The sequence below is a fragment of the Neodiprion lecontei genome, chromosome 6 (assembly GCF_021901455.1).
Source record: "Neodiprion lecontei isolate iyNeoLeco1 chromosome 6, iyNeoLeco1.1, whole genome shotgun sequence".
Classification (NCBI taxonomy): Eukaryota; Metazoa; Arthropoda; class Insecta; order Hymenoptera; family Diprionidae; genus Neodiprion; species Neodiprion lecontei.
The window spans coordinates 26,776,710-26,799,245 of NC_060265.1; the positions used below are offsets into that span (position 1 = coordinate 26,776,710).

General features: G+C 44.8%; 1 protein-coding gene across 1 annotated transcript in view; it reads left to right on the forward strand.

The window, feature by feature from the left end:
• LOC124294940 overlaps positions 1–22,536 on the forward strand; it is an 89,210-nt gene that overhangs the window by 60,247 nt on the left and 6,427 nt on the right. Inside the window, exon 3 of the mRNA XM_046742574.1 lies at positions 1,099–1,340. Coding sequence (XP_046598530.1) covers positions 1,099–1,325 — 227 coding nt within the window. The 3' untranslated portion in view covers positions 1,326–1,340. The remainder of the gene's footprint in view (positions 1–1,098; positions 1,341–22,536) is intronic.

Sequence of the window (22,536 nt, forward strand, 5' to 3'; positions counted from 1 at the left end):
TTCTCTGGCACAGGCTCAGCTAAGCTCTTTCGGTGGGTACATCGCTTTCCACGCTAACGATCGAAAGGGTGGAAAAAACTTCGTCGTTTTTCAGCATTGACGAACTCTTGGTAATATCAATAATGCTGTGTTTGGACAAAAATTCACGAGGAGAGGCTTTGGGCGTTGATGATGCCGTTCAGTTTATGTTTGAATCCTTGGAGAGACGGAAGGATCTCAATTATCTGCTACTTCGTCAAATATCGAGCATAACAATCGAATTTGGATTAGGTACTTGGCTCGTTTTGTGTTCTCGGGTAAAATGGTACAATATTCTTTTCTTCTAAAATCTTATAGCACCAAAGCACGAGTACTCTACGTTCGAAGAAATGTTTCAAACGAAGGTAGAAGCTTGGAGTTCGGTATGAATTGATTAAACCGTGCTACACCGTGCCTACAAAGAGCTTGGTATTAACTGATTTCGGGCATCCGATCAAGCAGATCGAATAGATTTAAGTCGATTCTGAAAAAGACGCGGATTATCGAATGACGGGTCCAACAATTCCGCATAAATTTCATCTCATTCCAAGCCGTTTCAAAGCATCCGCAGACCGGGCAGACAAGCGTAAGGACACATTGACTTGCGTGCGATCTCGCGACTGCCGTCTACTTGACGACAGTCGGTCCCGACGCTAAAGCTAAAGATATTATTTTTGGTATCCACGTGCGAGCGACGTCGGTGCGTTATTTGGTTATTTGCGGCATGATGTCCGCAGTTTCCACTCCGGTTTCCGCCGCGAATAACCCCGACTACCAACAAGCCATACCTACTTCCCGATTCTCGACGCAGCACGCAATTCCCTCTCTCTGTCTCTTCAAAGAGAGGCTTCGTGAATAGGAAGCCTCTTTCAGACACTGCCAAAAACTCTGCGACAGCCTCCATACCGAAAACCTCCTATGATTTGGTAATCGTCGAGGGGTAATTGCGCGACACCAATCGCAGCTGCGGTACTCGAGCTTCGTTAGCGTCCCTGCGTGAAATTTAGATCGAAACTGGGAGTGGCCGGAGTGTTTGTTATGGCGTATAACCCGGGGTATAACGAGATTTATTTGTTTAAGAGGGACGGAAACGAACCCCGGCCGAAGACTGTCGTCGGTTGTTACGGCGCGTGGGCGCCTGCAGCAAGAACCAAACGGCTGTCAACGCTGGCAGCGGCACCTGGCCGTGGATAATTGTTGCTGTTGGCAAACGCTGCGACACCGCTTTTCCTCCTCTGTCTCCCCGGCATCGCTCCCGACTTCATTCTTCGACATCTCCTCAATCAGCCAACAATCCTGCAGATTAACCATGGCACGATTCGGTGAGTCCTGACTCGCGGAAAATAATTTATTGCAATCGTTTTCATTGTCACCTGCGAATTCATCGTGCGTCTAATTTCACTGCAATATTTTACACATGTCATTCACTTGGGACCGCTGACAATGGACTCAGAGATGCTGGGGAGGAGATAATTGTGTATCTACGACAACGATTTTTCGTGGCTAGTCGCGGGAATGCGATCTGATTTTTATTTCACCCGGTATTTTATTGTGTTTTTTTTTCTTGTTTTTTTTTTTTTCGACGAACAGATATTTCTTCGCCACTTCGCTGCAGCAATTCTTAGGAGGAGGCGAAATAAACAAGCTGGATACGCTTTTCCGAGAGGACAGGAATTCCGGCAGACATATTCCGTCGGTCGAAAATTGGAATGAAAACATTTTATTCACGCGACGACGTCGCGTATAAGAGCCGAGTCGGTATTCCCTGCAAGCTTTCCGGACCCAACTCGTCGGTGACTGACTGGTTTTAGGTGAGCGTTGGATATGTTTATTTTTGAATATCGAACGGGCGGGTTTTATTAGATGTGAAATCTGATTTGGAAAGCTGGCCGTCTCCAGCTGCTCCGCAGAGGACCCCGGCTAACCGTCCTCTGTATATTTTTGTTCGACGTGTTTTTCAACGGCTTAAACGACCGCCGCGACCACTGTCCCAATACACATCATAAAACCCCGCGTACGGTTTCTCGAGTCAATTAACTTTCCCCGCACACTGAGCTATCATCGCCACATCTCATCGCCAACCGCGTCTCTAACGTGGAATTAATCGCGTTCCACAAGTCACGAGGATAAAAGGCGCGATATAGTAACAGAAAATAGCCAGTGCATTAAGTAAACGATTATAACTTGCCACAGGCGCCAAGTTTCAATCCCATTTTATCCTCTCCGGTTTTCTCAGCGATGGCCACGCGGTGGTCGTATACCACGTATACACTCTCCGGGAGTTTGTTATCGGGCAAAATCCCGAGTTCCTCCACGTCCGGAGTTGTTGCAAAAACGGCGCCTAATTTTGCAAAAACGACGCGTTAATGACGAGACAATGACTTCGCGACGAGATGAGCGCGTCGGGCGTTCGGTTGGGATGGGACGTTTCTCTCCACCCTTCGTCCCCCACCCCACGGCCTTTCCACCGGTTAGCGTTATCAAACTTCCAGGCAATAACACCGGGACAGTGGAGGCAGCGAGTGAGACCGGGTGACGCAGGGCTTGCTTATCTCTCCTTGATGTCTAAATATTTCATCCCTCTACGAGGCGATCTCCGCTCGACAATCGGCCGACGGCGCAACCCTGCGCACCCTTTCGAAACCGCGAAATAAGGGGCGCAGCGGGCGCTCGACGTCGGCGTCGGCTGTCTACAATAAAGTGACGATGCGTTTGCGCTATCGTTTCAACGGGAAGAACGACTAGTCGTTCGACTCGTTTGATTTTCACATGGCTGAAAAATACGTATTCTCGTTGTTTTTTTTCTTTTGAATTTTTGTTTTCGACGAAAATTATTTCAGACGATGAAAACTTGTACGTTTTCCCTGGGTGATAATTTATCCAGCTTACTTGTACAATCTTATTATTCTTTTACACGCTAGAGGAACGACGAAATTCGCCGAATGATCGATCGCGAGTCTTGAGCGTTATTGCTGCAGCCTAGACTTTGTGAAAAATTTGCCAATTATACGGTCTATAATGGATTTGTAAGAAGAATAAGAAGAGGACGAAAGAAGAAAGAATTCTGACCGCTTTGCCCCGTCAAATGGTGTGCATATTAATAATGAATATTCGGGGTGCGAGGTGGGCTGAGAAAGGAGAAGAAGAAGAAGAAGAAGAAGAATAATCGCGGATGTGACGAAGAACTGGGAAAAAAGGGCAAAGGAAAAAGTTTCAATTATGAATAAGGTGGGCGGTTTCAGGGGCGGTGAGACGTTAAGTACCTTCAGAATCGTTTAGCGTAAAACGTCCGCGGCGGTTGGTCGGAATTTATTTGGTATGGTCAAATGAAAAACCGATAAGTGAAACAGACGTGAGCGGTTACTCTCGGCTACGGTCCCACTACCAACCTAGGCAATCGCGTCGACGTTGGCCTCCCTCCCTCCCTCCCTCCCCCCGTATCGTAGCCTCGAGGTCGAGGGCTCTACGTTACTCGCTGTCAATAATAATTCAAGAACCGGAAATGGCCCGTGAAGTCCGCGTCAGCCTCCTCCAGCGGTCCACCATCCACACCGTTGCTCGCAGCTTTTTATACTAACGGATCAGGCCATCATTCCCCGGCGTCAGTGACTGACAACAACGGCGTTGAAGCGGTGTCTGAAGTTTCCTAGAAAAAGATAGGATGAAGAGAAATAATAAATTATCGATCTTTTTACCGTTCGTTGGGTGGAAAATCTCAACTACAACGCTGCGCGAGCATGGCTTTGTCGGGGAGCAAAAGCTTAGCGGCGTAACTCTGTGCACCGCAGCATCGCATGTCAGCTTTCTCCGAGGTGAGTGAAAAGCTCGCTTTAACAGAGGATGCATTACGAACGATCGAATCAATGCTCCAGCAGAAATTGCACGACGGAAATATTCGCGGATAGCGGTTTATCAGCGAGAGCACGCGTGCAATTTTACGGGGTATGAAATCACGCCGTGTGGGAATTGCCCGTGATTTTCACGGGGTACCATCAGTGCCTCGACGCAAGCAGGCCGGACAGTCTTCAACCGTCCCCGGGAATTCAATCGAGCCAAAATTTCGCGGTCTCAAAGCTCGGCGGCGCCCTTCATCAACCCTGACACGGATCCTCCTCCGAAGCCAACTACGCCAAGGTGAAAACCCCGGGGTCCTTTGGGTTCAACGGGCTTTGTCCTCTCGTCGACCTGTCGCGAAGCCGGGACGAAACCTGAGTTTTTTTCGTCTCTCCGCGGTCTTTTCTCCCGATCAATGGTTTTGCACATCGGAAGCAAGCTTTCGGACTCGCGGGAGCATCGATCCTCGTCGATTAGGCTATCCGATGAGGGAAGAAAAAGGGAGAAAGAATCGGCCGCGTGTTTCCCTTGCCGCATCGTTGATTCACCGATGGATTCCCGAAGGGTGGCGAGGAGAGGACGAGCAGAACGTGACCCTTGCCCCGTAACCCATACGCATACCTCGTAGATCAGCGATATTCTTACGGGACCGAAATTCCAGACGTTTTCCCTTCCCCGCTCCTGCGGGACGGCCGCCATTGTGTGACGTCTAATTTATAGGCCGATTAATTAATACTCAACGGAATATTCGTCCTGCGCCAAGCCGCGGGTTTAGACCCTGGTCTAACTCTCTCGAGGCTCGTGGGTATACGCGTTTCAAATTCTCCGGATTAGTTTCATACCGCTGAATTATAATACCCACCTACCCCACTCGGTACGCCTGTGTACGTTCACACCCACCGATCCCTCAAGGCTCGAACGCGTTTCAGCTTTGTGCGCAGGAATAACACGCGAGAAACATAATCGCGGTGTGGTTTCCAAGTAAACGAAACCATCCTCTCCCGCTTCGATTAGACCCATCCCTGAAACTTCCCCAATTACTCAATATGTCGGATAGAACGAGGCGATGGCTGACCCACGCCATTGTACAGCCAAATCGAACGCCGTGTGAACAACGTCGACCCGGAACGGGTGAGATTCAGGTGAGCCCGCACGCTGCGTGCAAACACCTGTGTACTCGGTGTAGCTGTTGCACGGGAGTGAGATGGGGATCGTCCGATGGGCCGAGGACGAGGGAGGATAACGACTAATCTACCTTAGTGCAGAGTCTAATCCATTCGTTGGTCCGGGTGATGGGTGGTGGATTTGGCATACGGGTATACGCCTGGTTAGCGGAGGGTCAAGAGATGCAATTGTACCCAGACACCTCGGGATACGACTCGGGTGTGTGGCAACGAGTGACGGATTGTCGAGGGTCTTTGGGTCAGATGACAGGAATACACCGGCAGAAGCTAGTGACGGTGAAAAATGTCGGGTGGATGCAATTTAAAAGCATTTACCAACTGCAATATATGCATTTTATAGATCATCGAAGACTGCAATACTCAATTTTCATTTGGGTGGTTGTTAGAAAGGTCATTTTTTAATTTTTACCTGCTCGCTCTTCAAATCGGCTCCAGATAATTCGAAAATAATTCTTTAATTTGTCCCCCAAAGAGGGTGGATTCCATTCGAAACTTTCAGGGCTACGTCACATCTACCAATCAGATTTGGATGAAATTTGACACAGCGTGGTTTTTTGGGTCGATTATTACGGATCTGAACTCATAGTTTGAAAATACAAAGTGCTGGATCCAATACGGCAATATCAACTGACTCTTGGGGGTTTGGTCCGCCACATTGCATCCGTAACTTTCAGTTTTTCAATTTTGAGTTCAGATTCGTAATCAGCGATCCGAAAAACCCCCCTGTACAAAATTTCGTCGACATCCGTTCGGTAGACTTGATGTGCCCCTGAAAGGGTTCAATGGAATCCACCCTCTTTGGGGCACGTGTTAGAGTTGAGATAAAAATCTGAAAAAATTGTGAAATTATTTTTGGATTATGCGGAGCGATTTGAGGAGCGAGTTGGTAAAAATTCTGAAATTATATTTTGCTCACTATCACTTTGAGCGTCATTGCACTTTGTGCCCGCTCTACAAGCATGGATTTCATTACAACTTTGGCATTCTCGTCTCACCGTCGGAACATCGTTAATCACGAGAGTCGAATTCTGCTCGCATTAACTCCGCAAACGTTTCCCTTTTCCAAGAGACAGGCAGTCGGACTGCCTGGCACAGCAGTGTGAGTCAAAGTGGCGGTTCCGACTATTTACCACCTTGGCAACCGCGTCGCGAGTTTACGAGAAGGTCGCCTTGTGCTCAAAGGCTTTTGGCACATTTCTAAGGCAGTTTGACGCAAGGACCTTTCTCAACGAGAGGATTTTCAGTCGACGACTCGCGTCGCCAGGTTACAGCTGATCATCTCATTACTTTCTCGTCCATCCTCTGCAGACTGAGACGCTGCTCAATCGATAAGCATCGAGATTGGAACGAACCTGAAAAATGTCCGTTTCCCGCTTCTCAATCAACCCAAAGAGCCGAGGACAAAACGAGGTGAAACGCCTTCTGCTCGTTAGGCTATCTCGGGCGGTGATGGCGCCGTTCCGAGCCCAACGGTCTTCTTAATTACTCTTTACACGTACCCGGCATCCGTCCGAGTGTGGCCACGTGCACCTAATGTTGCAATTACATTGCGGAACACCGTGTACATGCATGTTTATATATGCGCCTCAACGTGGGGCTTACATTAGGTAGCGGGCGAGTCGATTTGGGTCAAATTCGCACGCGAAACACGGTTCGGCTATCGCTGTGTGCAGCGGTTGGCAGCCCTTAAAATGTTGCAGTTTTTGCTAAATTTAGAACGCCGCCTGATCAACCGTCGCTCTCCCGATTAATCTACCGACTCTATAAATGATTTGTAAAATTCAAAGCTGTAATGGGTAAGTATCTCTTATACTGTTGGCATGTTCCTTTCCAATCAATTATCCGAAACAACTAAATTACTGCAAATACATATCGTTACAGAGGGTGAATTAACCCGTTTTGCCCCCCCCCCCCCCCCCCCCCCGCACCCTTCTCTAGTCGAATCTGGTAATCATCATAGTTAAAAGATGCGTTAAGCTTTCATATGTTAAAAGAAGATTAAGGTTGCCGAGCCAACCATAGGTAATTATTGTGAAAACAATCCTGTTCCAGACTTCAAACTGATAACAGGTATCGCTAATAGAAGCATTGTTCTCATATTTTAATTTCTGCACGCTTTAGTTACTTCTTTCTCACTCAACGAACCCGTATTTAATTTTATAACGCCGAGATTGTTACAATGCGAACAGTCAAAGGCGCCGCGTGTATTCGCGACAGTATTTATAAACACTCCATAGAAGGTCTATTCCGTTATTAGATACCGATCGTGACTGGGCGTTATTTAATCCCTTCGACGTCCGCTCTACCCTCATTCGAAAATAAACTCCGTCAGATATCAGCGTGAAAATAATTTTCAATTAATTATCAAGGGTAGAAGGGTGGAAGCGCGAGTGTTCAAAGTAGGACCATAAAAAATTGTTATCGTCTCTCGCTCGTTGGAAAATCATGCTCGTGCGTTATCAGTTTGGTTATTGAATCGTCGTAATTGCCCTTCGAGTTCGCCAGGAGGAACAGCGAAGCCTCTCGACTTTCCCTCTGCCGAGTTAATCGCTGCCACAGTAGTTCCTTCAGGCATAACGACACACACACACATGTAGCAATAAGCACAGGGATCATTAGCCGGCAGCATCGCGTCGCCGCGAAACATGGCGCAGATAGATGACACTGTCAACGACAGCGGGTGGCGAGTGTCATCCAGGCGCTGTGCACCAGACACGAAATAATTCATCCCGAAATCGAGGGTGCATCAAGGCCCGATCACGTCACGTCCAAATGGCCGAGGTTTAACGATCGGTCTATAATTTTTCAACCCTTCGATCATCCGTGGATCTGTCGATTTTCGGAGACGATTCCGATCGCACCTCAGCTCCAAATTGTCGAGGAAATTCCTGAAGCACAGCTTTGGCTCGACCGCTAGAGTCGATTAAAGTCGAGTCGTTATACTCGTGCTAATGTCACCGGTATATTCAATAATAACAGGTCGTTTTCAACCCCCACCCCTTACGTTTCGACAAAACGAATTATATATGGGAGGTTTTGATAGTCTGCACAGACTCCGAGTGTAAATCATTCGCAGGCCTGCTGCAGGGAGGACAACCGCGGTGAGCATTTCTCGTCGTTCTCACCCTATCTAATCGTTTCGTCATCACGGAATAATACACCATGCAGATGTCGAGAGTCGCGATGCTTTGTACGCAGTTCCTCGATTGAGTGTCGATTTCAACTGGCAATAAGTTTGTTTATTTAACACACCAAACGGAACAGTCACAACTGGCTGGATTTTCCAGAGCGTCTTTGCCGGAAAAACTTAGTGTTGAGAATTTCTGGAACATCTCACGTCTCGCGTTGTTATGACTGCAGGCGGCGGTCGAGACAAAAACCCCATTCGCTTTTCGTACAGGTGACTCTATAGATTTTGTTACGTAATCCGTGAGTCGACGTCTCGTTACTTGTGAACTCCGTTCATTTTCCAACGACTTGCCGAGTTTTCTGAGGCACTGGCTTTACCCTCGGTAATAATATTCGCAATTATACTTGAAACAAAGTTTTCCGAGAACATTACAATTCCCTTATTTCCGCCGAGTCTGTAGTCAAGCTCGCGCTTTCTCTCTCTCTCTCTTTCTCTTTCTCGCTCACTCACTCAAGACGGAGTTGAGGTGACAAACAAATCGCGTGGCACTGGGGAAAATTAATGAAGATGAGAATTCATGCACTTGCGGAGTCCACGAGGCGAGAAGCAGTGGGAAAGAAGGACAAGAATGTGCCTAAAAACGTCGGTAAATCGCGTGTGTGTCTCGCGTTATTTTGGCAATTTGAGCAACACGCGTTGAAAGAAATTTTGCACGGTTTGTTTCAGGCGAAAGAAAGGCGCTGAGAAAGGGAAAAATATGACAGGTGGGACAGGAGGAGAAATAAGACGCGTTAGTTTTGACGGGAGGAAATTTGTACGTTTCCAGCCGTGCAGAGCTAGGAGCGTTTGGCGTTGAATTACAAAGATAAAGAAGACGAAGAAGGCAAAGAAGAGGAAGAAGAAGAGAAAGTCGCGAAACAAGGAGGGGCGAAAAAGAAAAAATTAAGGAAAAATAGCGGGTTTACGATTCAGCGGAGCCTTAGCTCCTCGTCGGGGCTGAAATCGAATCGCATGATCCGCGCCTCGACGTGGATCTCTGAAAATAGTTACGTCTAACAAAGCCCTCGAATCCTTATCCGTATCTCCGAAGGGAAATTCCCGAGCCAGTCGGCTCGCCGAGGCCGCCGTGCAGGCACAGAGCCTGGACATTTTCCAAGATCCGAGATCCTGTCACCGCGAGTTTGTACCGCAGGAACTCCTTAACGCCGGGACATTTCTCATCCCGTCACTACACACGCCCGGCTTCGTACTCGAGGGTGCTGTACCGAAAGAATTGTAGATCCTGCACACCACACGTGTCCCCGTTCTCTCAAGGCTTCGATCCTCCGAGAAAATCACACCCAGACGCGAATTTCGGATCGCGTATAATTCCTGGCATCGTCAAATTTTTCTCAACAATCAAATCGGGACAGATGAAATTTCTCGAGAATTACTCAGCGACGGCTGAGCAATGCATCGGCAAATTTAACCACTCGTAGGCGAGGATGAGAATTAGGACGGTTGGTCCTTGAACCTTGTCCTGTACTCGATGAGATCGAGAGCTGCGGCGGCGGTTTACAGTCACCGTAAACCACGAGAGCTACGAGGCGGCTTATGCCGTTCGCGTTTCCTCCTCCAGGGAGCTAATGCGGCGATAAACATGCATCTGCGTAAAACAGATTTTGTTTTTTGGTGCTCCCGAGGAGCGCGTGGCTTTAACGGAAAAGCACGCACTGCGAGGGGAAAGAGGCGATCGAATCGCGCGAAAGGGCAAAAAGCGCAGGACCGGGGACAAAGGAGGCGAGCTTTTCGCGAGATTCGGTTCGGGTCACGTGGATTTGATTGATACCAGGAGGCGGGTGGACCCACGGTTCGATTCAATCTAGCCGAGTCGCGGAAGTCGTCGAAGAAATCCGAGGATTTCCGACCGTGAAGACCGCGGGGATCGGATTCTACGACCGATTTCCTACCCCATTAGGCGACGAATGAAAACTCACCCCCGAACTTCTCTTTCTTCTTCTTCTTCTTCTTCTCGGCTTCTTATTTCAACAACCCCGTCGTCAGGGAACCCCCTCGACTCCATGGGCTTCGGTGGCCTGCACTCGACAACCGTGTAATTTCTGGCATTGTTTTTGCTTCTCTTTTTTCGAAAATTAAACCCTCCGTCCCATCGTCGGCGAGAAACTTTCCGAAGACGATCGGATGCTCGAAACAATTTCACTCGTTGTCAAACTCACTGCGAGGCAATGATTTTAGATTTTGTGGGGGATGAATTTAAGGGGGAAATATCTACGGCATTTGCGTCCATTCACTTGACCACAGGTGTGAACCAATCCGCTGGTATCTTGCCAAAATTTCAATCGCGCTGCACGCGTTACGGGCGATCCGAGTTTTTTACAAACAAATCATTCTCCTCGACGCAACACGCCAGCTTGAATGTTTGAGTCTTCATTGATTGCGTGAGTTTAATTTGGTAGTAAAATGTCAATCAGCTCGTATTAACCACTTGATTTGACGTGAAATTTTGAATTAGATTTGCGCACGCGTTAAACTAGTATTAAGACTGAAAAATGCATGGAATACTCAATGAAGTGAAATATTTCTTCAAGTAAAAACATTACAACATAAAAGTGTGAAAGTGCAACTGCGGAAGCTAATCGAGTTAAATCAAATTAGAAATGTCTGATCCGGAAGAAAAATTTTTACCAGCGAATCTTATTTCAACGAATTGTTACGATTGTATGTATCAGACTTTTGTGCCGTCTGATGAATTTGAAAAATAATTCGTTTTAGACCATTTACGGAAAAAGTAAACGATTCTCCAATCGAATCAGTCGAACCATACGGATTTTTTGGATCGTTATTATCGAGATGATAATTCAAGCTCCATCGCCGTGTACAATCACGTTTCTCGTGACCAATAATTCGATATGCGGGAAATTAATGTTTTTCCCCACATTTCCCGCGGTCCAAAATCACCCTGGTAGTTTATTTATGTGTGGAATCGAAGCGTGAGGCAAAGCATCGCGTGTCATTGCTGCTAATTTCCTTGGGGCGACGGAAGAGCAGCGCAGCGAGTGTAAAGATACGCTCACACGCGAAAGGCTTGAGGAGCGTAGAAAGACAATCTTCTAAAATATTTTGTAATTTCCGGTCTATTCCTCGTCACTGGTCTACGAGAAATGTGCATGAGTCGGAATACGTAAGAGTCAATCCTTTTAGCGAGACGTTGGCGTATTTTTACGAGGAAAAAACGGGATGGGAAAGATGTGGAAGAGGGAAAAAGGGGTATGGAACAAAAATGAAAATGACAAAAAAAAAGAATATTAAAAAAAAAAAAAAAACAGAGAACGGAGAAAAATATCGCACGCGACCCCAGCTCGCTATCCCCGCGCAAAGTAACAACTTTTGTGTTTTAATGGCTAGAGAAGGCTGGGTAGGCGATGAAACCAAGTCCGAGGCAGCAGCCGGTACTTACGCAAATTGCCAGAGATGCTCCGACTTCGATATTTCGACCACTCTTGCCGACGGGAATTACAGGCCCTTACAGCAAAGCCCGGAGCTATGCAATGCCGGGAAACTCCGGAAGTTGTATCACGGAAACGAGGAAAGAGTCTCCTCAGTTTGAATGCGGCATCAACGTGAGTTCAGAATCATGTTTTCAGCCTCTTTGCTCGCGGATGAAAACCTCCGGCATTTTTATTACCGCCCGCAAAGTTCTTTGCGCGATGAAAAATTATTTTGCTTTTCTTATTTTTTTTTTCCACCTATTATCGCGTTCAAAATCTACCTGCGCACATTCGTAACCAACTGCCTTGAAAATATGTGAAATTGACTGAAATTTCCGTCCAACTTTGCGGCGGCTGTTTACTCGTCCGGAATGAAAATTGTTCGAGCTCATTTCTCCATCTACTTGTCGTCAAGCTCACGATTTACCCGCGTTGCGGAGGCAAACTTAATCTTGTGAAAATTTCTGTTCGTCTGCTTGGCTGGACGGTTCGATGCCGTGACAAGGGCGGTGGAACCTTAAGGGTAAAACATTCGCTCCGGTGGAGAAGAGTTTCTGCTGTACAGGGGAAGATCATCGAAACCGGTTGCAGGATTTCCGCCTGCCGGGAAAATCAAATTTCACGACTCAATTTTTCAACGCAGTTTTTCCGCCAAACTGGAAACGGAGAAATAACGCAAGTAGGGAGAAACTTTTAGGGTGCATGAAACACCGTAAGAACCGGCGGACAGAATCTTTTGCCCTGGGGGAATCGCTTCTCGATATTTGTCGACGGACAAAGTCTCTCCGACTGCGATCGAATATCAGACGAAAGGCGAATATAATTCATTCACGGTCGAGTTTTGCGGTCATCCGTTAATCTTTTGCTCCTATACACGTGTATACGTAAAAATAATAGACTCTCAAACTATAATTTAATTAGTTTTACGTCCCTTTTCCATCACGCAAGTAAACTTGGTCTGAAAACATTTTACAACAGACATTTCATTCATACTCGACCAGACTTTTAGCTAGGCTAAATTGAACTCGGAAAGCAACTAGTAACGAAAATTGATATTTAAACGTTATTAATTTTCGCTAGGCGCCTTCAATGTTAAACCGCGAAGTTCGACGCGTTTTCAAGACAAACGTTCCGCTAGAAATTCATCCTGCAACCGATGCACCCCGGTTCGTTCGCTCGGCTTCAGGGGTTGTTAGGAATAAAGTATGTAAGGTCGTCCGTAGATCCGAGACACGGGAAAAGGGATCGCGACGAAGTGACAGCGTCGCTCTCCCAGCTCCTGCAGCTCCTCAGACTCTTTGCTTACACCTCGTAAACTTCCGGGGCGAACCCACATGCCGTTCCATAAAAGTTTAGTCTTTACTTTGTCGTAGTCTACGTCGTCTATTCGACGAACGTATATCTCCGAGCTCCGGATCCCCGTCCTCCGATTCCCGATCATGCTCGTTCTTCGCGTTATACCTGTATTCGGGTTTTTTCCACCCCCGAGACGTAATCCTCCCCATTCCCTATAACTCCCTCCGTTTTCCCTTCGCAGGGCTTTTTGCGTGTTTGAACAGCCGCGAGGGCGCTAGATTAGGCACGAATTAGGCGAGCTTTTTTTCTATCCCCACGCGAATCGAGACTGCACCCTGTGCAGCCGGCTCGTTAAAATTTCCATTTAATTTTACCCCCGCATTCGTGGCGACGAGGCGAAAGATGAGAACAAAAAGAAGAAGAAACAGCGCCGAAGCTAGCGATCGGCTGCCGGAGGTGTAAATTCGGCTATTACATGCAGAATTTTTATGAGCTGCATAAAAACGCGTGAAATTAAACGTGCTTTTTCAACCTTCTATCTTCCTTTTTCTCCCCCTCAGCTTCACCTCGTCTTATCATTTACCGAAGATAGTTTCTCCCCCGATCTACGGGGAAACCAGAAAGAGTTATTCCCCTCTTCTCTTCTCTTCTCTTCTCTTTGAATAAATTGTCTGCACGCCCGAATTGCTGTCTCTTTTTCTCTTCTTCTCTTCTTCTCCTTTCGTTCTGTTACCATCCTTCAATTATTTCAATTCTGCTTCAGCCCCACTGCAGCCCATCCCAATATCCGTATACCATTAAAATCCTTTCGCGTTAAAGTTCGCCAGCACGAGTTTCAACCCCCCCGCAATTCTCAACCCGGTGTAAACTCGACGCAAAACTCATCCCTGGATGCTGTTGCCGCTGTTACGGCTGCTTCTTTTTTTCGACTCACCTGCAATTGCAGCGGCAGCCCTTCGCTGCAACTTTGCGAAATACCGCGTGAGCAGGGTGCAAAAATATTCACCGTCGGAAAAACGACGTCCGCAACTCTTGTTTACTTTCTTTTTTTCACTCTCCTTGCACTGATGAAAAAAACCTTTCAGAGAATTACTATTGCTAGCGGTAAAACCAGGAATCAGCGTCGCATAATCCTGAAACAGAATAACTTAACTGGACCCGTTACGGTTTTACACCATTGTTTCTAAAATTATGCATCATTGGCATAGTCGGTCGGATTAATTTTACAACGTCTCTGCGAGACATCGAAGTTGGATTACTTTACACTCGTTATTTCCCATGTAACGTGTGTTTCGCTAAAGAGTAAGGTATGCCGTTGTTTTTAGTTTTGATTTTTGTTTTTTTTTTTTTACCGGGGAATTGCTGGCGCAAATGTTTGTCGTATCAAAGCTGATGTTATTACGTACTGAAATCCGTTTCCCTGTAAGTTTCTGTTAACCTTATTTATATTCATCGCACTATTCACCATTCCAGAGAACGTGCTGATTATATTCGATGCGCGGAGGGGTGAAAAATTTTAGTACCGAAAAGGAAATTCCACGTTATCAGATATCATCTTATCCGGGTAACAGTACAAAGTTTCTCGCGGCAGTTTCAATCCAGCCGCGTGTAACAAACGGAATAACTTTCCCCCTCTATACTGATTAACCAAAGAGAAAACCTAGTCTGTGTGTGTTTGTATACCTGGACCTGTTATAACGGGGGGAGAAAAACATGAAGGGGTGGTTCTCGTTAGGAAGTAGGCAGTAAGTGCTACGGGGAGTGGGGCGCAATAAAGGGGGGGGGGAGGGGGGAACTGACCCGCGAACCAATCGGACTTTTCTCGAGTTCCAATAACGTCCGGGAATCCAGTCCGCGGCCGTCTGCGGGTTTTAATTATTTTTATTGTGCTTTTTGTCGATACGTGAACACGGGTCTCGGGGGGTGGGGAGGGGGTGGAGGAGGAGGAGGAGGATGGGGAATTATTATTTATGTTCCCGCTGCTTTTTCGTTCCTCTCTGCGGCACCGGCAGCGGTTGAGTTCCGAGGTCAGGTTATATTTCGCGAGATTAATATCTCATTAACCGCCGGCCAGCGGTCAGCTGCTTGTGAAAGCTCTGCAGAGCTGCGAGTGAAAACCAGGGTCGGTATATGAATTATCAACGATCGGTTGGTTTTACGGGAAAAAAGAAAGAAAACAAATAAAACACGTTCCCCTTGCACCTTCGCCATTCGTCAAAAGTGCCCGTTAATTGTTGATAAACAAAATTATCCGCGAGAGTGACGAGCCACCGACGGCATCCCGATGGCCACGTCCAAGCCCACCATTCTCCTCTCGTCCACTCATTTATCATCATACGGTGTAACCTCGTTTCAAGGGCGTAATTAATTTTGGTCAGTATAATTAAACCCTCTCTCTCCGTCTCGCTCGCTCTCTCGCGTGCGATTTCCAACGCTATACCGAATTCCCTCGACCGATCCTTTGCGCCCGGCGATAACAATTCAATCAAAATCTTCATTAAATGTACCTCATTATTAACAGCGTTAATTGTTTTACGGATTTTATACACGCGTGGAGTTCGCACCATCAGTTTACTTCGTCTTCATGTCGTTACAACATTTTTGGTAACACGCAATTTTCAGGATATATAAGGCACGTAGTTTGAACAAACGTGTCTAATAATACGAACAAAAATATTAATCAAGTTGAATCTCTTTGAAAATATGCTTTTCTTAATACGGGAAACAATTTAATAGCCACCAAAAATCAACATAATACAAGTTATGGAATATTTGACTGAAGTTAATTACGTTGATTCAAAATGGAAATATGAGTAAAAAATTGATAAGCAATAATGTTATGGAATTCGCAAAATCCCACGATGTAAAACAAGTTATGAATCTGCTGAATTTACGAACACTTGCCTAGGATTTTTTTTCTTCGAATTTATCATTTATATAATTATTTACAAAGTCAAGAAAGAATTTTGCATATAAAATCTGACTTGGTTATCATTAAACTTCGGTGTCCCATTTCAAGACTGAATTTGGTAACGATTTTACCTTGAAAATTTTCAAGTCAGCAACAAGCCAGACACATTTAGCTGATTTTGTTTCATTTCTGCGCATCGAGGCGCAAAAGTTGGAGGAATTATTTAAGAAAAAGCTTATTGCACGGTAGTTCCAAAAAAGAGGCCGGGGGTGAAAACAGCTGTGAGAATATGTTTCAGTCGTCGATCACTTTGCGTCGACATGTAGACGTATTTAAGGTCGTGGTAGTTGGCAGGCACACGGGGAAAATTTGAAATTCCATCAGAGCTCTGCCGTTCGACGACGACTGACGTCGAGTACCAAGTTTAGGTGTTAGGTGTTACTAAAGACTTACCCGATTAGTTCCGCAACTTCGACTTTCCCGTTATTAGGTATATGTACCAGAGTCTCGACAGCATTAACAAACTGACAGAGCGTCGCGTCAAAGCTTTCGACGATCGTTTTGCAAAACGTTTATATATATATATACATATATATGTATATATTTGAATGCGCGTGGGTTCAGCGAACGGAAAATAGCAGCAAGAAAACATCAAGCTAGGCGCAAGAACGGCAAGGAGATATTTTTCGTTTCTAATTCACCCTCTTTTATTTCTTCTTTCGTTCCTGGGTGTATCGTTTCGCTTGAAAGAGTAATAAATCCAGTCACGGTTCTATCTGCTTATTTATTTCTCCGTCGTTTTTCTTGATTTTCTTTCCTTATTTCTCTCCGACGGACCCGGGAAACCAGACAAAGCGAGACAGAGACAGAGAGAGAGAAAGAGAGAGAGAGAGAGAGAGAGAGAGAGAGAGAGAGAGAGAGAGAGAGAGAGAGAGAGAGGAGAGAGGAGAAAACGAAAGCTACCGTCTCAGCCTCCGAATTAATATGTATCCGAGTGGCAAGATCCTTTTCCTTTTTCCTACCGGCCGATGTTACACGGACACGAAGCGACTTAATTCGGAGAGTAAACTGCTGCGGGATCTTTCTAATTGACCTTACAAAAATGACAAGCCAAGAGTTACATACCTGTCCGATTTATACCCGTGGACTTACTTTTACATTTCACCCATGCAGAATTCGATCCCTAACAGAATGAAATCAGGTATACCTTTACTTTCGAACTAAATCTGCGTAAGCTTTCGTAAGCTGCGAAATATTGTTTCCAACTTTGAAGACGACGATAAATATTATGTATTTATCTACGTTTAAAATTCGAGAAAGAGTCGAAGAGTGACCGCATGGCACTGTTGCAGAAATAATGATGGTAACAAAACTAACAGCGATAGCAATGGCAATGGCAATGTGTAACAGCATTGCCGAACATTATGAGATGATGGCTGGGGAGAAACATCGGAGGACCAAATATTACGATCCGGACGTCGAATCTCCATGGCAACGGAACGGGGAGTAAATTGTGCGAGGATCTGCTCGCCTAATCGCTCGATACACTGGATCGACTGGGACCCGCAGATATAAATTTTGAATCAGATTCGCACGGATGGATAATCGCGGTACACAAACCGCGAGTAGCGAAGGCTTTGAGCGCAGTCGCGATCTTCTCGATTTTGAAAGCTTCTTTGTTGAATGCAAACCTTTCTATGCGCTTGTTCAACTCATTGAAGCAAAATTGTAAACCGACAATTTTCGTTCCGTTTCATCTCGCTTGACTTTGACGTCATCTCCGAATAAATGCATTTTATTGTACAAGTCGACGAATGACTTTTTGAAATTATCTTATTACCGTTATCATTCTTGGCCGATACTCGTGACAGCGTAATCATTATTTCGGGTCGCATGAGGAGACTGACAGTGACGGGCCAGACCTTGAGCCCAAAAATATTGTCTAAAATAAGACTCGATGGTGGAGAGTAAAGTTGAGCGAATAAATCAGAGGGTCGATCGCGAAAGCAGCCCAGCAAGAAGTAAATAAGTAAGTGGATAAATGAATAAAACGAAAGTACAGACGTTTGAAACATTTCACCATGTATACTTCCAATGATTGTTTATCCATATTAATTTATGACCGAATTAAGTTCACGTAATTAAGCCCGGGACTTTGTAGTCAGTTCGTGAAAATCCCGGCAAAGATTCTGAGGGGAACGTTTTTTGCGCGTAAGCAAGTTCGACGATTAATCCTGTTGTTTGAAATTGTTTGGAAAGCAGCACCGCGGTTTTGAGCCATTCCTGAAATTTCGGTCGTGCATTGACGTGGAATACCCACGTTCAGGATAACCGGCCGTTGTCATCGATGACACGTTTAGCATATATAACCCACTCAGCATCGCTTAAGCTTTTGATTAACCGAATATCCGATCGCCGGAATCGCGAGAATGAAGTTACAACTTTACTCCGATGACTGCGCGGCAGGGTAAATTGAACGAAATTTTATTTCTTAAAATATTTTTCTTTTTCCGCTGCATTTTACTAAATGCGTTACACATTGTGTATCCACGTATTGTAATGATTCTGTTTCAAGCACGGTCAGAAGTCAGTTTTGTTGTACTCGTAAATTTGCATACTTTTTTCTCCTCACCTCAAACCGAACTCTCCAGAGTTGGAATATTTTTTACTCAAACTTTATACACCGGCCTGCACCGAAGTCGAATATTGAATTATTCATCAGCCCAAGATGCCATATTAATACAGTTCGTTAAGCGCAGTGAGGTACATGCATCCATATATAGATATACGTGTGTATAGATGTGTGTATATCATTAAATTGGAATTGATTAACTAATATCTTGACATATACGAAGATTCTAATTCAGCTTTCACGTCTTAGACCGCAAGCTCTATTCAATTTCATGGATTTACTAATTTTTTCATCGTTTTTATCCTTTTTTTTTTTTTTTTTTTTTTGTTGCAAACGATAATCTCCGGCACTCGCTCACCCTTTTTCCTCTCATCCTCTCCGCCAATATATGCGAATGTCAGAGCTCGGCGTGGCAGCAGGAAGGGGAGATTTTAGAGCGCCTAATTTATTACCTTCTGTCACCTGTCGCTTGAACTGACAAGTAAATATTTTCAATCGGACAAAAACCGGGGGAGGTCGAGGAAAAAAGTACAGTTCGGAAAGAGCGAGAGGGATAGACGAGTGAATGGGAAAACGCGAGAGGGAGAAAAACTGAAAAAGACTGATTGTCGGAGAAATTGGGTAACGAATGATCGAGCCGTGTGTTACGAAGTAAAAGAGGAGAAAAAAAAGGGAGAAAGCACAAACAGATGAAGAAACAATAAAAAAGAGGCGGCGGGGGGTGGAAGCAACTCGCATGAAAAACTTGTTAACGATGGCGGACGAACTTGATCCGGTGAAAATATTATAGCCGGCAACAAAGTTTGCAAGAAGAAATTACACACTTGCAATAACCGTTGTTGGCGATAAAAATTCATGTGCCTAATATGTGTTATCTATATATGTGTACATACTGTAAATAATAAACCCATACAATCGACTGCGAAGCTGTATTTTCGGCGAAAGGAAACTCCGGCTACTCACGCCGCGAATTCTGCCAAACCGCGTTAGATTCGCGAAGCGGAGATATCTTGCGATATTCCGTGCACGAACCGAACGGTAAAAAATGACAGCTGCTACAGATCTCAATGATTCTCTCGGAGATTCCTACACAATACTCAATCACTCTTTTGCTTCGAGACCGCAGAAAGTATAGGTATATATCTATATTGCAAATCCGTTACCCGAGAGCGCGGAACAGATGACGTGTGTCTGTCTGCCTCATGTCGGCGCGATTATCGTTATTGCAAAATTTTGGATTTTCAAAATAATGTTATTTTTGTTGAAAATTCGATAAAAAGCTCTTTGCTGCAACGTCTGCTCGTATAATGCAGTAACGTTTGACGAATACTCGAATGTATTTCATCACTCCAAGTCCCTTCTGGTCGAAAGAAACATTTTTTTTATCACAAAACCTTTGTGTTCTTGATTCCAGGTTGAATTTTCATAATTTTTGCACATCTTTTTCGCACCTGCTAAAATGTAGGGAAATTATTTTCAACAGGTATGCGACTCCACCGTGCGAATCATGGAATATCGAAGAAATTCTTAGAGCGACGGTACTATTTTCTGTATAATTAATTTCCGCTTCATGTATACATAATATTGGATCGGCATTCCCATCGGAAATGGGAATTTATTAATTAACGTTGAAATTTTTGCAAGTCGGTTTTAATTGCACCCTGCAATACTTACACAGTTCCGCGTCCAGACGAGCACTGCGAACTATATGTGACCGATAAGTGAATTCTAACCGAAGGGTTGCATAATTGCGGTCATTGAAATAATAACGATGTATATCGCGCAGCACCGCTGTCCGTAATGTGCAGCAATACCGATCGCTTGCCATTGATACCCGATTTAATTGCCAATCTTCTCATTAGCTCGTGGATTTCTACAAATTGCATTGCCACGCAGCGTCGTAACCGTAATTAAGAGCCGTGAAAACGACAACGAGAAAAAGAATTTACAGATATATCTGGCCAAGGCCTGCACGCCTAATAAAATAAGAAATTTGGTGAATCCGAGCGCATATTAGTAACGTAAAGATTAATTCGATTAACTGAACACCCACTTAATTTTCTGCCTCAACATCGTGCAATTTATTCGACGAGGTGTATCTAAGCTGCAGGAGGGGATTTCTCGCAGCCTGTACAAAATCGCCAAGGAACATTCGGACTGTCGTCAAGAATTCTGACCTGGGGGGGGGGGGGGGGGGGGTTGAAAAGGAGGGATGAGAAAAAAATGTTTCATTGGTCGCAGGCGGCGGGGGTTCGTATATCGGTGGTGTAATCGGGCATGAGCCTGGCTGTCAGAGGCAGAGAACGTCTCCTAGGAAAGAGAGGAGAAAAAAAAAAAAAATGGAAAAAAGAAAAAAGTTGGGAGAAAAATAGGGGGTAAGAGGATAAGTTGCGAGATCGTAAGACTACTCAAGCGGCGTCGGCGTCGGATTTTCCGGATGGCGGTCGGCCTCTGTTGCTGACTTAAGGAATACGGGTCACCGAGCAACCGCTGCCGCCTACCTTGATACACTCGAAACGATAACCGCACTTCGCTCGTGCTACGGCGTTGTGATATTTTTCGCAAACCGCGCGACTCGCAGTGTTCTGAAAATCCCGGGATTTTACTCGGGGTTGACTCCATCAACTCCTAATTCATTCCCAATTCTCGCCGTTGTTGTACAACCTTGTTGTTTCAAACTTTGATCACACTGAGAAAACTTTCATTTGTTATAGTAACAAAAAAATTTCAGTAAAATAGGTGTCGTTAGAAAAACTGTTTGAATATTGTTGGAATTAGGAAAAACGAGGTACGCCTAACGATTTTGCGCTATCGCCGATCCTTTTTTGGTAATTCCAACGCAGAATCAGTTTGCGAGGTTTACTCTACTTTTTTTATTTAAACAAGGCTTTAACGTCAATTTATTCTTGCACAAGCATTAAATTTTCGCAACAGTTGCAAGAAAACATAGCAACAGTGATCGTAACGAACAGCGATTCAAAACGATCGTTCGTCGTTATTACCGTCGCTGTCGTTACCGTAGTTGTTGTTGTTGTTGTTGTTGTTGTTGTTGCTGTTAATATTATTATTATTATTATTATTATTCCAATTGACCTCACCTATAAATATAAGATCCCCGGCTGATCATCGTGACGCAACGGGGCGCAATAAGCGAACGTAAAACGTGAAATATTTGATGGAAATAGGGCGACAGGTGGACCTGAAGTGTACGTCTTTCACGATCCTTAATTATCCGTCAGTTACATACATTTAACGACGAACCGCGGTGGTTATATTTGGACCGGAAAGTATGACATTTGAGAATTATCTGACCGTACGGCCAGATCAACTCGACCTCGAACTTTCGGATGGGTGGCGAAATATTTGAAGGAAATGAATTCGAATTTGAGACACCTGATATTCTCGAAATCTCTATAGCAGTTGACGGTGTTCGAAGTTTTATAATTATGCTTGAAAAAAATCTACAGCCGCTTGACTCGAGTTCGGGAAGCGATCACTAGAGATGGGAATGTGAGAAAGTTGATCCAATTCATCTATTAGACGTTTTATATCTTTTGACAAACCATCTCACATCGTTTTATTGCAGGGATTCCCAAGCAAAAAATCCTGCAAGTAGTTATGATTAATTATCCAAACTTTCGACAAAAAAAATTACTAACTGGTAAATGAGTCTGCGATGGCAATTTTAATTTTTTTTTTTTTTCCGAACAAAATAAGCCGTAAATGATTTATATCAAATCAACAGTGTGGAAAAATCCTTAGGACGAATTTTATTTTATTTTTTTTTCTTAACGTGAAACAAACTTCGGTTGAGAAATGAATCTTGTTTGGAGGACGTTGATTTTTTGGAAGTCAGTTCACTCGACCGGATAGATTTTATTGTTTCTTATTACATTCGTATCGGAATTGTATTACGTCATAACGTCAAAAGAAGTTACAAATGTGCCGAAGAAACTAAATTTACACTGTCGATAAATATGCGATTAAATCGATATACTTTATTTAAACAAAAATTCGGTACTTGCGAAATGATGCCACGAATT